General features: G+C 24.4%; 3 protein-coding genes across 3 annotated transcripts in view; 1 reads left to right on the top strand and 2 right to left on the bottom strand.

Annotated features, from left to right (window-relative positions):
• The window catches only part of LOC118644945, a 356,119-nt gene that overhangs the window by 265,379 nt on the left and 69,508 nt on the right, over window positions 1-21,232 (top strand). The gene's annotated exons all lie outside the window — the stretch shown is intronic.
• On the bottom strand, window positions 2,390-9,007 carry LOC105832090. The gene is made up of 7 exons (XM_036284912.1): window positions 8,429-9,007; window positions 8,014-8,267; window positions 7,543-7,701; window positions 7,073-7,319; window positions 6,131-6,199; window positions 5,971-6,060; window positions 2,390-5,736 (listed from the first exon to the last, which is right to left on the bottom strand). Exons 1-7 carry the CDS (start codon window positions 8,699-8,701, stop codon window positions 5,653-5,655), a joined length of 1,176 nt encoding a protein of 391 aa, XP_036140805.1. The 5' UTR covers window positions 8,702-9,007; the 3' UTR covers window positions 2,390-5,652.
• LOC114255497 lies at window positions 10,958-12,858 on the bottom strand. The gene is made up of 3 exons (XM_028194422.2): window positions 12,370-12,858; window positions 11,711-11,976; window positions 10,958-11,314 (listed from the first exon to the last, which is right to left on the bottom strand). The coding sequence occupies exons 1-3, from the start codon at window positions 12,637-12,639 to the stop codon at window positions 11,188-11,190; spliced, it is 663 nt and encodes a 220-aa protein (XP_028050223.1). The 5' UTR covers window positions 12,640-12,858; the 3' UTR covers window positions 10,958-11,187.

Genomic DNA, 21,232 nt, shown 5'->3' with positions numbered 1-21,232 from the left:
ACTGCTATCTAAAGATATCCATCAGATGACCATCTAATATAGAAGACACTATTTAATTTACATTTATTATAATATTGCTGACACTTTATGTTTTTATTTTTAGTTATTAAATGACGACCAAACTGGCAATTTGTATGAAATTCCTTTATTGCAACGTTTCGGCCATGGGTTTTGACCCTTACCAAGAAAAATCTAAAATATTACAGATTTTGCTTGATAAGGGCCAAAACCCATGGCTGAAACGTTGCAATAAAGGAATTTCATACATATTGCCAGTTTGGTCGTCATTTAATAACCGAAAGTTATAGTTAATCATCCATTGGCGAAACAAAGTCAATGTTTGTTTTTTATTTTTAACTTTTAAGAAGTATAGTTTAAAATTGTGTGCCGATTTGATGACTTTCTTTTTTTTAATCTGTTTTTATTATTTAAGAAATCTTAAATTTCTAATTACAGCACTTTTATATATATAATGCTATACTACAAAATCAGTAATCAATTTAAATACATTTGTGTTACAATTTACATTGCAATCCACAACACGTGTTTGTAATTGTTAATACATATAATATGTCGATGAGTGATCCATACTGTTTTTCTATTTTTATACCTTACATTTTGTTCTTCTCTCAACAATAAACATCTCATGTGTTTATTTATTTTGTCAAATCTGGTACCAATGTACCTGCAAAGAAAAACTCATACCAATTTACAGAAAATAAGTTATAATTGTGTGGAAAAGTTACTTTGTTGAAATAACTAATTGAAGTTAAAATTTTTGTATCTTAAAAAGTAGTTACTGTTACTAGTTACTGATACTAAAAAGTTACTCGTTACAGTTACTGCTACCCAAAAGTAACGAATTATTACTTTTCAGTTCTTGTTAATTTTTTGCTATATTTATGCATTATTATTACAAATAGTTAGAATCTTATATTTCTAATTTACTAAACCATTTTATTTGCAAATTATTTATTATGATGGAACATATTTTTATAGAGACGCTGTTTATTGAAGCTTATTAGTTAGTGAGAGTTTTTTATTCTGAAAGCTTCAATAAAATATATAAGAAACACATATTGTTGATACAGAAATTATTTTAACTGAGTTTATGGCGCAGACTAACGTGATGACGCAACACACAATTAAAATATATAAAATAATTATAAAAATAATTATTAATGTAATTACTAGTTACTAAAAAATTAAGTTACAGTTACAGAACTAAAGCGACACACAGTTCTTTACTTATATATATACTATATATATATATATGATCTTGTTATTTTATTTTGTATCTTATTTTTAAACGAGAATAATTAATTTATATTTATTATTATACCTATTACACGACATTTTAATTTCAGAATTGTGTGTGTGTGTGTGTGTGTGTGTGTGTGTGTGTGTGGATTATAGCTCTATTGTTGAATTAAATTACTTTTATTTCAGAAATATTAAATTCTCTAAAAAATATTTTCTATACAATAAAGCAACTCTATTTCTGAAATAGATATTAATTAAAACATTAAATTATAGTTTAGATAAAGATTTAAAAAATAATATACAAACCATAAGTAAGTTATAAATATGAAATCCACAAACATGTTGACATGTTGGAAAACGTTTGCAAAATAAGGTACAATCATGCACCAACGATTCTTTGTGAACCGAAACCACCACATCATATCACTTGTATTCAACATTTGGCAACACATTAACCATACCATTAATACTCTTTTTATACATACGTGTAATTTTTGATACATTTTAAAAGTACCTAACTCTTCCAACGTATCATCTACAGCAGCAAGTCTTTTTATAAACATTCGGAATCTCTGGATAATTTTTGGCAGGAATATAATTTGTTTAATGTAATTGTATTTATGTAAAACTTATTCTTATACAGATAGTTATGTTTTTAATATAAACAATTTTAATAGCTTAACCAGTTTTCATTAATTAAACTGTACATTGAATATGTATGCACATGTACCTTATGATGATATAAACTCATAAGCATGGATGTAATGCTAATGAGAAAGTTAATCGCATTGTTGATTACAGTAGAGGTTGCTAGAAACCATTTTTCTACTCTGATGTGAAATGTGATCATTATATAATAATAAAGATAACTGTAAGCGGTCCACAATATCACATTATAGAGAACACTTAAATAAGGTTTCTCCGGAGTGTAAACCCCTAAACCAAGAATGTTAGATGTCAAAAGTAATGGACGCATAGCCTGTTCTATGGTAGTCACCACAGTCATCACTATCGTAGTTCTTATTGAAAACTGACATTGTATGCTTATTGGATTTAATTCAGCCGACACAGCTAGTTTATTAAGCCAACAGTATAATATAGGTCAGTACATTAGCGTTGTATATTATTTTTTTTTTTTTGTAAATATACCAGACGACATCCATTTGAATTATCTTACACTAACAACTATCGATATAAACATAGTCTTTTTTCTAAATTAAAGTATTTAATATTCTATTGAAATTTTTATTAAAATTTTATGACATACAAAAATTAAGTAACAATATATGTTTTGTTTGAAGAATTAATTTATGAACTAATAAGCTTCTGTGATCAATGATATGGATTACCTACAAATAAGAAAAATTGAAAACTTATTTATTATAAGTAATTACAAAATGTAATTTATTAATATTATTATGAATATTTATAATTTTTATTTGTTAAAAATTATGAAGCATAGAAGATACCAGGCGATTAATTTTTTAATTTTTAATTTATGTACAGGTATATACCCATATATAACACTAATTATGTGTGCGTATTTGCCGGATTTTTTCATAAAGTTTTATAATACTGTTTAATTATTATTCGTACATTAGTTTAAGAGTGTTATTTAAACAATTGTGAAAAATAATTTTGATTAATTCACAAGTCAGATATTCGGTTTAACAAGATATCAACTTTGCTATTTCCTTGAGGAAAAATTATCTTATACTTACAAATTGTTAAGGTATATTTATTTGTCTTTAAATAATTACAAAAGTTACAACAAAACGCAAAACTAAAATAAAAAATATTAAGTAGTTTATATTGTGTAAAAATTATATTCAAAAGAGTAAAATGTTGAAATATAAGTTATAAATAATTTGTAAAGAAAGGAATATTAACAATGATTTGATTGTTTTTAAAACCCCTATTATAAATACGATTTAACATCAAATAATAAAAAAAAGATTAAAAATGCATTTAACTTTTTGAAAAATTGAATTGCCCCAAAGTAGAAGAAATCTATTCTAGTAAATTTTAATTAATGATACCGTTGGGTAATCAATGTTCCAATGCTCACAGTGAAATTTTTTTTATTGTACACTTACCCCTTTTTTCTGCTATTACATTTTCTCCCGTTATATCTACTTCGACTCCTACTACCTAGTCTCGATACCTATTCCCTAGTCTCGACTCCCATACTTTAGCCGCGCAAATCAAACTCCCGCAAACAGATACATTATTTGCAAAGTAAACTGGTGAATCTATGATTAAAATGTTCATTATTTAGGTTCATTTAATTTGCTACATTTATTGCTACATATAGGGTAAGGATGCCTAATAAGACATGTGCTTAATAAAAGACATTCAATTATTTAATAAACGCTATTTTTTTAAATAAATGTTATTGTCTTAAAAATGAATATCAAAATCTGATCAGTTTTTATATGTCTTTGATTAGGAAGAGTAATTTTTAGTTTTAAATTGAATTGTTTGTTTTCGAATAAGCTAAACTCCATAATCTAAACTGATAGTAATGCGCATACTTTAATTCTAGAAAAGAATTTTCAAATCTATAAAAGAATAAAAAGATTTTGTTTTACAAAATTTATTGTCGTAAATCTCGAAATCTCTAGTATTCCTGTAAACCGTTATTACATTTTAGTGTTAAAATTTAAATATACTAACTATAAAAAACGCGTACAAATTTGAAGTTAAAATTTACTATTCACGGAAATATAAAAAGTGTTTCATAATAAGTATTTACTCTATATACATTCTCGAATGATTTCTTAGAAGAAAGAACTTTCATCAATTTTTATGTTTCTGAGAAGTAACTGTCTTTTGCCTTAATCACTGCTTTGTGTATTCTACGACGGATCAAGAATTTAGTTTTGCAAGAATTCAGTTTGGATACGTTTTCGTCCTTGCTGGAGAACTTCTGTAGTTTACTTGTGATTTGCCTCTCTGATTGAATTCTTAATAATTAAATTGGGTTATGATCTTGGCTATAATCATTTCTCTTCCTATTTAATTCAGCACGTAATAATTCTATTTGGATTATAATATAGGGATAGAGCGGGTTATTCTTTATTTTGTAAAATTTTTGATAATTGCAAATAATTTTTGGAAAGGTGTAATGTATGTTTTGAGACATTGTCTTGTTGTAAGATGAATTCTTTTTGCAACTTTAAAAACAGTGTTTTTAAATCTATGGGGGATACTCTAGATAAATACACTGAATTATACAAATATACGTTTCGATGATAATGACTTATAATGCAGATATAATCGACGTAAGCATGTTAATTTCCTGAGTATATACAAAGATTGTGTTCGTAAAGTACTCTGATTGTAATAAGAGTTATTATATAATAAAGAGGGTAAAAAAATCAAATCATCAAACAATACAAAAGACGTCCATTTATATTTTATCTAATTTTTGACTGCGTTTTTGGATAAAAGTCTAAATCAATAATGTAACATATAATTTTAAAAAAATGCAATACTTATTGGATAGTAATCATCATGACTATTCACTATAGAAAGTTCATACTAACTGTCTGTACATACTGTCTGTTAAGTTCATTTAGAGTATTACGATTGTATTAAAATTTAATAATAGCAGATCTTCGTAAATGCAATATACTTCATTCACCACTTACTTATATTAAAATTGATCGATCCATTTTCAAAAGAGATGAATCATTATTGCATGCGGTGAATAATTCAATCGATATTCATAATTTACGTACATATTGTATATTGCAAATATATTTGATTTTTTATTTGATAATATTAACTTATATATCGTATTAGTATACTTTTTTCTATATATATAAATTCATTTATTTCTTTTAAACTTTATAATGGTTTAATACTTTGTTTATAACATTTGTTTATTAACATGTTGTTTTAATTGTTTTATTTGCGATGTTTGACTTCTTAGAGTAGAAAGCGTAAATCAAAGTTAACAAAAAATATTCTCCGAAATGATCAAAGTAATATGTCCAATATTGTATAATTTTTTATATAAACTATAAATTATTACTAGAATATAAATTTATTAAAATTTGGATTATTTAATACCAAAATTTTTAAGGTGGAGCATAAAGAAGTAAATAATTTACCATGATTTTTATCTGTGTATATAATTTTTTAATTTCAACAAAGTTTTGATTCTATTTTCATGTTACCGTTGTTAAAGAAATACATATCTTGAAGTCGTTACATAATAAAACATGAGACATTTGGGCATTGATATCATAAAATTTCAATTTAGACAATGTTGATGAAATATAAATATAATGAGAATATACATTTTTGCAAACAACAGCTTCCATATAATTTATCATATTGTAATATATCATACCTTCGAGGAATATCAAGTTGAACAGATTCTTAAAATCCCATGTATGTAAATACTTTAAATGCGCCAGGTGTTTGAATTATGATAATCACAAATGTCAAAACTGACATGACAAACTGAAAAAAATTTTGTTGATTAAATTTTAGAGTAATACATAGTTTTTACAAAACATAAATAAAAATAATATTTTGTATACACTTTTTAACGTTTGATTTATTCTTTTATTACGTAAAACGGTAATCAAATTTTATTTAAATAATAATATTTGTAAAATTTATAATATTTATGTTTTATAATTTAATGTAAGTTATGAAAACAGATAGATTTAATAAAGTGTAAGTTTAACAAACTTTTCGAAGAAAACCATTGCCAAAATAGAAGAGACCCAGTCCAGATAATTTCAATGGATGACGTCTTATTTGCAACGTAAATTGATAAATCTGTACAAAATAATCTTTACATTTAAACTGATTTACTTTAATTTTCTCTAATTACTGAAACTTATTTTACCTCGTCACGAACGTCGGCATATTGAAGGAAATCTGTCAATCGTTGAATTATTGTATTCATTTCATTAGACTAAAATTAATAATTTGCTATAAATAAGTAAATAAATATGTATATATAAATATATGTATACATATATATGTATAAAGTTTTTAAAAAATAGGTTGCCGAACTCTAAAAACATATTCTATTCTAAGGATAAAAAAAAGATATAAATTGATCCGAAAATTTATAATTACATATACACATGTATGAACTATAAAATATGATAAATAATGATAATAATAAAAAAAACCCGTTTTTTAATGTCAATTTTATATATAATAATAAGATAATGCAAATATATCGAAAACATGAAAAAAGAAAGAATTATCTTTTATAATAATTAATAAAAGTCGGAAATTTTATATTAAAATTGTTATTTACGCTATAATACGCTACTGAGTAATACAATATACAATATACATTTTTTTTAAGCTATAAATTTTGTAGAAAAATTTCTTAGCAATAGATATATCGATCGCCGAAGCAAATGGGATGTTTTGCATGTTCTTGCGATTTTTACTTATAAAAAGACAGGTTTTAAAATTCTAATCGTTTTATATTCCTATGGTTGTATATAGAAATACTTCGAAATTATATTATTATTTTGTGTGACAAAATGTTTTCAAAAATATCTTCAACAGTAAAATATTTATCAATGCAAAGCTTGCATAGATAAGACAAAATTAGTTTTAATAAAATTTTTTTTTATGAAATGCTTTTAATCAAAATCTGTTATAAATATCTGTTATAAATGAAGTGTTTATAATTTGAAAAGAATTAAGCACAATATTTATATTATAATTTTTTTTATTTTAACAGTGAGTAAAATATGCTTTTAAAGTTTGGTGATCTATTACTGAAATATCTTATATAAGTATTATAAATTACATATGTATTTACCTTAGCGCTAACACTTTCGCAAATATAATTTAAGCAGAAAAGCTTAGCTATATATAAAAACACCCATAAATAAACATCAATCCAATCTGCTAGCGATAATATAAAAACGTCCATTGTTATATGTACGATAAAGAAACGAAATAATCTTGTCAGAAATATCAAATGAGCTACCATCTCCATAGTCATCTGTATTTCAAACATAGCATTTAATTCACGAACGAGTTGACATAATTCCAAATGAAGATGCCTGTTAAAACACATAAATTGATAATGTGTATAAAAAATTGACTATTAAAAAAGTTTTACTCCCTATGTATTATATATGTATATGTATATATATAGGTCATGTTATTTAATAAGTTAATTTCAAATTTTTGCTAAATATATTTTAAATGCAGCACTTTTATACAATGCTACCGAACTAGCTAAAAATCAATAATCTATCTAAGTATATTTGTATAATAATTTACATTGTTGTCCACAAAACATGCTTATAATTGTTAATACACATAATGTATTGATTACTGGTCCATACTGCTTTCCTCCATGTGTATCTTACATTGTGTTCCTTTCCCAACAATAAATTTCTTATGTGTTCATTTAATTTGTCAAATCTGGTACCAATATACCTGTAAAGAAAAAACCTGTTTAATTTTAAAATTTATAGAAAATAAGCTACATATAATTTTAAAAGAGCATACATAAATTTATTATGTCTATCTAGTTTTTATATAAAAATAATTAATTTAAATTTATAAAAAGACCATACTGAACATTATTTTAAATTATGTTAATTACATCTATCAATAAATTGCTTTTATAGAGAAATATTATATTCTTTAAAAATATTATATTTTATATATATATACTTATTTTATATATATGTATATATATAATAAAATATGAAACACATATAAGATTATATACATAAAAATACAAACCATAAAAAAGTTATAAATAATAAAGCTACAAGCATATTGACATGTATATAGTGGTTCACAATGTAAGGTATAATTGAATACCAGTGATCCTGTGTACGTAACCACCACATCATATCATTTATATTCATTATTTGGGTACACACTAGCCATCCAATTAATACCCTTTTTATAAATATATGCAATTTTTGATATATTTTACAAGTGCCTAATTCTTCCAATGTATCGTCTACAGCAGCAAGTCTTTTCTTGAACATCTGGAATCTCTGAACAATATTACACAAACATACAATCTGTTTAATGTAATCGCATTTATGTAAAATTATTTAAATATTGTGTTTTATAAAGAATTATGACAACTTAACCGACTTTTATAAATCCAAATATTGTATTGCACAAATATGTATTACACATATACCTTATGTTGATATAAATTCATAATCATGGATATAATACTGATTAGAAAACTAATCACATTATTAATTGCCGTAAAAGTTGCTAGAAACAACATTTCTAATTCAAATGTAATTATTATATAATATAAAAGGTAACTGTAAGCACTCCACAATGTCACATTATAGAAAATACTTATATAAAGTTTTTCTGGAATGTGAACACCTAAACCGAGAATATTAAAGGTCAAGACTAAAGGATGTATAGCTTGTTCCATGGTAGTAACTGTGTTCATCATTATTATAGTTCTTACTACAAACTGACAACGTATGTCTGTTAAACTTTATTGAAACGACATATTACACTCCTATCTTAGCAAGGCGACATAATAATTTATTAATGAATGCATTAGCACTAAACACTATTTAATTTCTCTATAAACATACTCAACGACAATCGATCTATATCTTCTAACATTAGTGTCAATAAGAACGAAATGGTTTTAATTTCCGGGCATTCAACCTTATCATACATTCTTATTCAAATATTTGTATAACTTTATATTAAAATTCTTATTAATATTATATGACAAATATACACAATTTTAGCAAAAAATAATTCAAGATAATTAAAATAATGTGTGCAAATTTTGATAATTCTTGTCTATGGGGAGGGATGGAGGGGGACAATCAGAAATTTGGTCATGTTTGTTTACTCGTGATTGCTTTTAAACTGATTAAATCATTCGTAAATTTGACAAGTATCTCCATAAGCTACACACATCATTTTGATCATTTTGGGGAACATATTTTGTTAAGTTTGATACTTTGTTGCATGTTTTAGAAACTTAGACATCATAAAATTGTTGAACAACCAAAACAGTGCAGTTAAAAAAGAAACGTAATAAATATATACAGCTAAAATTTGCGATGTAAAGAATAGAATACATCAACATGACATTAAAAAATATCTGTAGAATGCGTTCTACTAATGGTTATCTTTATTTTTTAACACGTCTTGTATATGTATAACTTTAAAAAAATATGGTAAAATTAATAAAAGTGAATAGATATAAAATAAATGTTTTAAAAAGATATTTTACAATTCTTTATGTTTCTTATTACTTATTGTAATATGTTACATTGTCTTTATTACGAGTATCGATCCATATAGGAGTAAAATTTATTTGCGTCAAGAAAATAATAGTAGTGACGATCCAGACGAAGAACTGAAGAATAATATAAAACAGAACCATTATTGTAGTTAAAATTTTTTAACCAAGTAAGTTAAGTTATTACAGAAAGATATGAATGATATTAAAAATTAACCTTACGAATAAAGTCGTATCCAAAATAAAATAGACCCAATCCGCTAAACTTCAACGGCCGTAGTGATATTTGCAAAACAAACTGGAAAATCTACATTATACATATAATATATGAATAATAATATAAATATACTTAAATAAAAATTATTATAATAGAAATTGATTGTATAAGATATATTTAGCTTACCTCTTCGCGTATTTCGGCAAAATAAATAAGATTTGTCAATTTATGAATAATGCTTATGGTCTTTTGTGCCTGAAATTATTAATTATTTTACATATAATTATTATATGTAATTTCAATAATAAGTTATTCGCATTTTTATATAACAAAAAAATTATAATTTAAAAAATTTTATGATTGAAGGGATATTTATCATTTTCTATTAATATTTGTTTTACGATTATTAGTAATTATTAATTATTTTAGAAGAATTGAAGATTTTCCGTCATTAAATATGTAACGTTGTGTTTGTAAAAATAATTTTTCCCAATTCCCTGAAATTTTTCCCAAAAGTATTTACCTTAATGCTAACGCTATCGCACATATGATTCAGTAATATGAGTTTAATTAAAAATACAATTAACCACATGTCACTAGAAAGCAGTAATTTTAATTCTGTATCATCATTATATACTTCTTTGTTGAACATTGTGTAGTATTGTAAATAAAACATTCCAATTAAAATCATGAAATAGGACATCATCTGCAGAGTCATTTGAATTTCGAAAAAGCCATTTACATTGCGAGCTATTCGGCATATTTCTAAATGAAGATGTCTAGAAACATATTATGTCAAATAAATATAATTATTACATATATATTTATTAATTTGTTACTTTCTTCTAGAATATATCCAGAGGGTAAAGGCACGTATATAATACACACATTTACACACGCGCGCGCGCGCGTGTGCTCTATATATGTATATAGGTGTTTTGGTCCTATGTTTAAACCATCTTCACTACAATTTTAAGTAAGTAGAATCAAGCTAAATATGAATTAATCAATTTTCATAATGCTTGAAGTCTAAGTAGTAAGTCCAATTATTAAAATTAACTGGAATCTTTTACGTCATAATTACGTCAAAAAAACTAAATTATACAATTTACATGTTTACATGTCAAAAAATAAAATTTAAGTAAATATTAATTTACATGTCCGAAGATATCGAGTTCAACGTGAACACTTATGAGTTTCCTTTGATGATAATTATTATATAATAGTAATTTTGTCATAATTTGACATTTGTTTTATATATTAAAAAAAAAAATCTTTATTTTTAGCAATCTTAAAATCAAGTTTTCTTTATTACGTGTTTTTACCCTGTATTATGTGCATCGTATTTGTATTGTAAGTTAATCAGATTAACACGATGAACTCTATTAGAAAGTTTATTATTTCATAAAACAAATAAAAGTATATTTGTTTTTGTATTATGTAGAAAATTTGTAACTTACATTGCGATCCATAAAACATGTTTACGATTTTTAGCAGTTTTTAGATTTTTGCATTTTAAATTTTCCGTTTCTGATAATTGTTGAATATGATCATTTATATTGTCCAGTCTAATACCAATATATCTGCAATATAAAAAATATCTAGAACAATGTAATTAAATTTTTATACCTATACAAAAATCTTTTTTTCTATTTTTTTTCTCTTAAAGTTTCTTACAAAATATTATACATGATATTACAACGTATTATACATATACTATATAATATTTTTGAATTTTTACATATAATACGGTTTAAATAATTTAATATGTCGTAGTAGATAAATGGTTGTTTATTGTATATATGTTTATATACACAATATAATGTTAACAATATCATATTAAAATAAAATAATCTATTTTGTATAGTTTAATGTACTGATTAAAAAATATTAAAAATTTATTAAACTAAATTATCTTATAAGTTTTGATAACATTCACTATAAAATGATATTATAATAATATAATAAATTTTACGAACCGTAGAAGAAGTACAAACTTTATATCTGTAAGTGTGTTAGCGTATACAGAATAATTCAGAATGTAAGGGATAAGTATGGCTTTTATATCATCATGCACTGTCATGCATAGGAAAGAATCGAAAATCGATGATATGCAGGTTATTAAAAACCACATAATTAAGATCTGTCTTGTCAAATTTTGCATTCTATGATATTCTTTTGCTGTCCCAAGTTTTTCCAATGTATCATCTACAAGGCTGAGTTTTTTCATACACTGTCGATGTTTCTAAAAATAACATAGTAGTAAGAATAATGTAGTAAGAATAAGACTATGAGATTATTTCTTAAATCAATATAAATAAGATTTATAGATATGTAATAATACATGTATTAAATCCCACACACACGCACGCACGCACGCACAAAATTGTGTGCACACACTAATGCAATAAAAATTAGAACAAGGTTTATGATCTAATTACAAACTTTATATTCTGCAAATAGGAATTAATGTATATACATACAAAATGTAATTTAAATAATATGAAATTTATTACACTTTCAAATAAATAATAATAAATTTAAAATTAATTAACATAAATTAATTATGTTAAATATGACACATTTTTTAGATATTACACTATGTTAAAGTGATAATATTTATCAATAAAATATATACCTTGTGTTCGCAAATGGCGATAATTATTGATATCATAGCCACAAATAAATTTACTATCATTATAAAGAAAACTAATGGACTATTGAATACATTTTTTATGGAAGACGTTATATAATATAATGCGTAAGCATAAACACTCCATACAGTTAATATATAGAAAATGCTCAAGCGATATCTTGATATGTTTGAGGGATATCTAAGAATTCCGAAACCTAAAAAAAAAGTCGTTAAAAGAACAGGATTAAGAACTTTTTCTACAGTATCGACCATGGTGACGATTCTTGCAATTTCACGTGCAAACTGTTAGAATTTCTTAGTAAAGAAATTTACATTGTGCAAGTCATGTTCACCACTAAAATAAATAAAATGACATTTGATTATATCGCCGTAAAAGTTCATTAAATCATTAAAAGATAGTTGAGATAATCGATCTATACACAAGTGTTTGCACTTACTTTCAAATTGCATTTTGTATATTTCCTATATGTATTATATTTATATCGTAATAAATGAAAATTGACCAATAAAAATGTTAAAAAAGTATTAAAAAAAAATATTAAATGTATAAAAAAGAATGTTATTTTTTGTCAAGGTGTATCTTGGTGTATCTTAGTGTAATAATATTATAGTTTATAGTTTATAGCAAAATATTTTTTTTTAATTATTTTAAAATAGATACTTTTTATAAATTAAACAAAGTATTTTTTAATATTCTGGATGCTAAAAACAACAACAAATGAAACTGATGCAAATTAATACTCATCATCAAGTTTCTGAAATAATTGAGGTTTAAATGTATAAAAAAGATTATATGTAATATTTTATGTAATATTTGAATATTTCTTTAAAATTCTTTTTTTTTCTTATAGATTTCAAAAATTTGAAGAGAATATTTTATTTAATTTTAAATGACCTTTAACTATAAACTAATGTGATTCAAGTAAATTTTACAAATTCAGTTAATGCAATTTTAGTTAGTTTTCAGTTAATGTAAAACACGTATCAAATATCTGTTTAATTAATTGTAATCTTTTTAAAATTTAATTACCTATTTTTTACTTAATGTTTAAAACCTATTTAAATTAGTTTTGAAATTATCCTTGATACATTATTTAAGTATCAAGGATAATTTTATAATATACAGAGTTATGTTAAAAATGGGGGTAATGATGTATCTTGAATTTTGATTAATTATAAGTAAAGTAATAGCGTTGGATCACTATGATTAACAATATTGAAAGTTTAGATGGTTTATTTATGAATTCCAATTGCGTTAATTTTAACAACAGTAGATCTTTATAACAACAATATATATTTCTTTTAGAGTACTTATACAGTAAAATAATCAATCCATCTTCTAAATAATCCGTCTTCAAGAACGGAATAAACAATTAATAAATTACAATTATATGTATTAATAACATTAATAGTATTAACAGTATTAATGTATTAATAGTAACATTATAATGTAATTAATGTATTATTTGCAAAGTATTGACAGAAAAGAAAAATATAATTTGTTTTGTGTATTGAATCATATTATATTCCTTCGGAATCATCGTACGTTGATTACCTCTTCTTAATAGATTATAGAATCCTTGGATATTTTAGTCATTTGGACTATAATAATAACATATGTCACGATTGTCATAAAGAACTAGAAGAAAAATTGTGTTTGGTTAAGTTTTAATATAGGAATTAATATAGAAAAAAATTTAATAAAAAATAAACAAAAACAATATTATATACTACTTCTTTGTATAATGATTTGTACTTTATACTATAAAATAATAATAGTAATGTTATGAATAAAAATAATAAAAGTTGGTGATGGATATCTTATAATTTAGTGCATAAAAATAAAATGATTTACATAAAAACAAAACCTTTCGCAGAAAGCCAGTGCCAAAATAGAAGAGGCCTAGTCCAGTAAACTTAAGTGGATGATGTATTATTTGCGATGTAAATTGGTAAATCTGCATAAAATGATGTTATTATTTAATTCTAAATGAATAATTTACATTAGTTGTTTTATAATATTAGTAATTATTTTACCTCATCACGAAGGTCGGCATATTGAAGAGGATCTATTCGATGAATTATCGCATTCATTTTGTTAGACTAAAATCAATAGTTTATCATAATAATATATACATATATATATATATATATATATATATATATATATATATATATACTATGTACAGAATATTGGGTGATACCTAGATAGTAAAAATTTATACAGCAATACTGAATAATAATATAAGAAAACCAAGAATAATAAAATTGCGATTAAGGATTTAACTTCTAATTATAATGTCTAAATATACATTTTTTTGTAATTTTAACGTAAATAATAAAACATATTGTATATTATTATCTATTTATATATTATTAAAGAACAAAGATTTAATCGCTATTTTGTTCTTGATTTTAATTTTATTATATCATTTTTTAAATATTTCTTGTTCTTGTTGCAGAATACTTTGTATATTATATATTTTTATATATTATATATTATATATTTTATATACTGTTATATTTAAATTATGTGTGGATTTACTTTATCACTAACGCTTTCGCAAACGTAATTTACACAGAAGAGCCTTGTCACGTATAAGAGTATCCAGAAAACGATATTAATGCATTTCCATAATGACGATAAAAGATTATCTCCTTTCATTATATGTAAGAAAATATAACGAAGTAGTCTTATTAGGCATGCCAAATAAGTTATCATTTCTACAGTTATCTGTATTTGAAACATGGAGTTTAATTCACGGGCAATTTGACACAATTCCAAATGGAGGTGCCTGTCAAAACATATAAATTGTCAATAAAAACATGAAAAAGTAATGAAATAAGAAAGACATTTTTTATCTGAATAAAATATAGGAAAGGTTGCAAAAATCGCACCACGTTTTATACATATAAAGGCTTATGTAAAACTCATAAATTATGAAGAATGTTTTTAAGTTCTTATATTATATATATATATATATATATATATATATATATATATACATACATACATACATACATAATATACAGTAAAGTACAATTTTTAAAGTAATTTTTTTAATAATTTCTTGGCATTATTATAATTTTATATAAAAGGAATTTTAGTAACTCTCCATCAAGTGACATAAATCTCTTGAAAACGAATCTCTTAAATCGTACAGGTTATATAAAAATCGCAGTAATTTTCTATTCGCGGAGTCTATATATTACACTAACTCATTTCATTTTACGTAAACCTTTGTTCTGCCGCAAAATTTTTTTTTAAGAAATGCAATATTTTACGTATTTTATTTAATATTATTTTAGTCCTTATACTTTTTGGGAGTACGATTCTGGAATACTAATATTTTTCCATATTCTCTGATTATTTTCCGTTATAAAAGAAATAATTACTTACTTTATAATGCATTCTATATTGCAATCTAAACAATATCGTGGATTTACAAAATTGGAACATTTTGTAAAACTTTGTTTATCTAATCTATGGACAAGAGTGAAAAGAAAACTTTTACCCTATTGATTTAATTTTTATAATATTATAAGATTATTACAACTTATTAAAACCTAGGCTATTAATTTTATCTTTCCTCGTTCAATTTAGCTACAAAATGGAAATTAACTATAATATTACTATTTTTATTTTAATGTTAATAATAAAATTTAACTGTGCCTAGATTTTGAGTAAAATAAACTATCTATTATACTAAAGCATTAATCATAATAATACTATATAGTTCTCAAATAATTCTGTAGAAACTATAATTAAAGTGTAAACTAGTAATTAAATTTTTAGATAAGGTGGTGTGATTTAAGAACTGATTCGATTTTGGTAACTACATTAGCTCAATGTCCTACATTAGCTCAATAAATCTTATACATAGACTAATAAAAAAGAAACCGAATTTTATCACTGAAATGCTTTAAGAGGTCTGTGGTTTCATGATAATCGCGATGTTAAGAATTACGTGTCTACTTTCTGTGCCAAAGATTTTAAATCCAAATTCTCAAAATATTGAATTTTTATAATAATTTACTTTAGAAGATAATGAAAAACTGTCGAGAGTATTTTTGTCAATTTACTCCATGAAACACACATAAATATATATTAAGTGACCATCTTCAGGGATAATTGCTTTGAGAGAGAGAGAGAGAGAGAGAGAGAAAGATCGTTTTGAGTGAAATTTTTGTTATAAAAACGACCAGATGTTAAAGGATAATGAAAAATTTGGACACCAGCTTACTCTCAGTAAATATTGAAAAAACTTTGACAACTTATTTGTACTGATCATCGGCTTATGACTTTATTAGGCTTCCCGAAACATTTCAAAAATTTTTCTGTGATAGATTTCTTAAGTTAAACGTAAAATTTTATGTTCGCTGTTTGTTCTGTTTTTGAATCGCAGTACGATATTAATATAGAATATTATAAAATTGCGCGTAGCAAATATTTTAATGTGCAAAGCTCAATGTTACGTGGCAGCTTGACATTTAAAAGTCTGAGGTATTGATTCACTTAACTGTACACTGTGCTACGCCACTGTGAATAAATTCAGATTTTTTTTGTTCTTACATATTTCTATTAAAGTCCAAACAAAACACATTTACACATACTAGATTAGAATCTATCCAAAATCAGTAATCTATTTAAATACGTTCATGTACCGATTTATTGTAATCCACAATACGCGCTTGTAATTGTTAATATACATGATATATTGACGAGTAAGCCGTATTTCTTTTTTCCATGAAAATTGTTCATCGGGTTTCTCTTTCAGTAGAAAACATTCCATATTTTTATTTAATTCATCAAATCTGGTACCAATGTACCTGCAAAAGAAGAATTGAAATCTGCAATTTATGAAGAGCTTTATGTACTAAACAGTACGTAGCTATATGTCTTGTCTAAACTATTTATTATAATTATTTTATTTAATTATAAAAATTAAATACTGACTTAGTTTTAAATTAAATTAAATTATTTTTATTAATTATATTGTTAAACTAATTTTATAATAGTACATTGTGTAATAAGGGCAGAAAGTTGGTTTTTTAAGCACGAGTGCGTTTACCCGCACAAGTTAGAAAAAGCCGATCTGTATGTATTGCACATCGTATTTTTTATCAGTACATCGAAGATGGTCCTTGAGTGCTTTGAGTGCTTTACAAATTGACAAGCTAGCCAAGATTAAATTAGGTACCCAAAAGTGACGTCAGTAATTTTGCGAAAATTACTGTATGCGTGTCGTGAAGTGCATGCAAGTTATGTAAGTAGTAACAAAAGCAAAGGTATGAAAAATGATTAAACGTGTAGAAAAAGTCATGTTGGAAAGTCTTTTTTACTACGACTTACGCCATTTTTTAGAAAAAAACTGTATAATAATATTAAAGTGTTGAAATCGACGATTTTGCGCATGAAAAAATAACATGAAGGAGACCACTTTCGACGCACTGATAACAAAAAAAGACATTGAATTTTGTTACACAATATTAATTTTTATTGTAGCAATATATTGTATAAAATAGATTATGATAGTTAAAATATGTATAAACTAAATATATATAAATAAATTAATAAACATATTTTAAAAAATTAATAAAAATTTCTTAGATATTAATAGAAATAATATACAAACCATAGAAAAGTTATAAATAATAAATCCACAAGCATGTTGACATGTAAATAATGGTTTGTAATGTAAGGTATAATCATGCACCAATAATTCTCAGTTGTGTAAAACCACCATATCATATCATTTATATTAGCTATTTGACTACATATTAACCATACAATTAATATTCTTTTTACATATATGTGTAACTTTTGATATATTTTAGAGGTGCCCAATTCTTCCAATGTATTATCTACAGTAGCAAGTTTTGTAATAAACATCTTCATTCTCTAAACAATATGAGATAAAAATACAAAAATAAGATACTTTATTTTGCGCAAATCGTATTTTTATTTATTTAAAAATTATTTCGATATTGTATTTTTGTTAAAAAAATTATAATGCTTAAAAATTTATAATGGTTATATTTTTTAAATGATTCTGACTTGAACATGTATGTATACCTTGTATCGAAAACTCAAAACAATAGATATAATGCTGACGAGTAAATTCATTTCAATATGAATTAGAGTAAAAATTGCTTGAAACCACTTTTCTACTTTAAATCCGAATACAGCATAGTAAAAAAGATAACTATAAACGATCCATAATATCATATTATAAAAAATACTTAAATAAGGTTTTTCTGGATTCTGAATGCCTAAACCGAGAATGCGGAAGGTCAGGAAGAAAGGATGTAGAGCTTGTTGTAGTGTAATCACCATGTTTATCACAATCGTAAAAATTTCTATTATAAACTGATCGTATGTCTGATGGACTGCGCTCATCGACAAATGACTTGTTCATAAAAACGAATAATATATAGATCAATGCATTAGCGTTATGCGTTTTAATCTTTCTATTCTAATTTCTTTATAAACATACGCAATGATGTAGTCGATCTGTGACTTCCAACCATCATTAATGTTAATAACAGATATTGACAGATAATGACAGATAATTTTTAATTTACAGATGCTATTTAATTAAAATGGTTAATTTTATATTACAATTTTTAATAAAATTATATGACTTTCTACAACGTTACGACTTCTCGGGGTTTTTATATTAGAATCTCTTGTGTTAATGTTCCATGTTACAAATAAATTGTATTAATTGAAAAGAAATATGATAATACTAGATTTATTTTTTAAAATATTATAATATAAACTGATATTTAATAACTGAAAGAAGATGCCTAGTACACGCGGATATTATTTTTTATAACAGCTGCATCTACTTGACGTACTTTTTTAATATTAACAAGAAAATTGTTTTACGAAATAATGTTAGACTTGTCAAATACTGTTTCATTATATCGTTCACTATTGTTTATTGTATCGCATAAGTGTTCTTGTTATTATATTATAATATGTGGGATGTGCCGAATAGTAAATACCGAATAACCAGATGCCAGATAATCTTGGGTTGTTACCAGATAACCGAATAATCGGATATTATCCGGCAATCAAGTAAAAAAATTTAAAGTGTAAAAATTTGACTGTTTTTACAATATCAAGTAGAGAATTAAAGATTAGAATTTGACTAATTTCAATAAAATAGATTAGGATTAAAATCTAATTAATCAAATTGTAATCTTTACTTTACTCTTTTAAATTTTTGATGAATAAGTAATCGATCTAATTTTCAAATAAAATGAACTAATACTATAAATACGTTATATAATAAATATGCTATAAATATTTTTAATAACTAGTAATTATTGAACAATTTTGTAATATTTTTTTAACTTGTAATACAACTACTACTGAAACTAAATGTAATAAAATTATATTTTATAAAATTTATTACAACCTAATAATATCTATATTTAATATATATTAAATTTAAATTTTTTAAAATGCTTAGTAGTTATTTACTAAAGCCAAGCAGCATAAAAAAAGTACTGTGCAAAACGTTTTGAATTCAAATTTTATGCCAAACTTTAATTAACTGAAGTGTAAAATATATAAAAAAGAAAAAGGTATATGAAAAAGAAAAAACAAAGACGATAGAAAAGAATAATTTTTTTATCATTTTCATAATTAATGCTATTATTTTTTATATGAATTTATTTTAAAATGTTGTGATGCAATATAGAATAGTGTTGTTATTCAATTTTGTAAGCATATTTTTAACACATTAAAATAAAAATAACATTTAAAAATATAGTATTGCGTGTCTTAGAATAAAATTTGTATTTAAAATATAATATTTAGGGTATTTAAAAATTCTAAATATTTTCTAACACATTACATCTCTCTCTCTCTCTCTCTCTCTCTCTCTGTCTCTTTTAACATACTTGTATATGTTTGTCAATATAATCAAATTTTAAATTAAATAAGACATTGACAGTTAAATTTGTCAGACATTCGATAAAATCTTGAGGATCTATATTTCATTAAACATTTGACTAACTCAATTAAATATTTTTATTAGTATATTTAAACGTATAATATAAGTTATTAACTTAATTACTTATTATATTCCAAAATTCAAAGTTTAAATGTTACTATTATCTATTGAATTATGAAAAAACTTTTTTACAGTTAATCCGACCGGAATTTAAAAACGACCGGATAGGTCGATTGTTTCGGATAGTTGCCGGATAGTATATAAAATAGAAACAGAAATAGAAAATAGAATGTAAAATGATATTCAAATGTCATGGATTGGTTAATTAATTTAATAGAGCCTAATTAAATAGACGATTCAAATATAAATTACACTTGCATTACTATATTTAAGGATTGTATGTCGATAAATACAGGAAATAAAGAAAGAGAGAAAGAAAGAAGAAGATCCTTTCTCTCTTTCTCTCTTTCATTATTTTTGTTTCTATTGTGTTCCTGTTGCCTGGTATTGTGTGATGGCCCTTACTTAACCGGTGTAATATCGCTGTGATGCTGTCGACCCCTTCTTTGGTATAAGACTCTTTCTTCGAATTTTATCTTTAAACTCCAATATAAGGTACAGTGTTAACAATTAGTGACTATAATTTGTTGTTGTTCTGCGAATTGGTTACTTTCTTGATTGTAATAGCATGAATACTATTTTTCACGTGCCCAATTTCTAAATGTGACTACTAGAATCTGACTTGTCGCAATAGTTTCTTTGCTAATGAGTCTCCTAGAAAACATCTCAGGTTAGATTAACTTTCTTTGCCCACTTCTCGTCTTTCCTTCTTGTATTTTGAAAACAATTAACATACTTACAAGGTGTTAAGATATTTT

Source organism: Monomorium pharaonis, chromosome 3, assembly GCF_013373865.1.
Source record: "Monomorium pharaonis isolate MP-MQ-018 chromosome 3, ASM1337386v2, whole genome shotgun sequence".
NCBI classification, from domain to species: Eukaryota; Metazoa; Arthropoda; class Insecta; order Hymenoptera; family Formicidae; genus Monomorium; species Monomorium pharaonis.
Note: the sequence above shows the minus strand (reverse complement) of the source record. Positions and strands in the feature narration are given on the sequence as shown.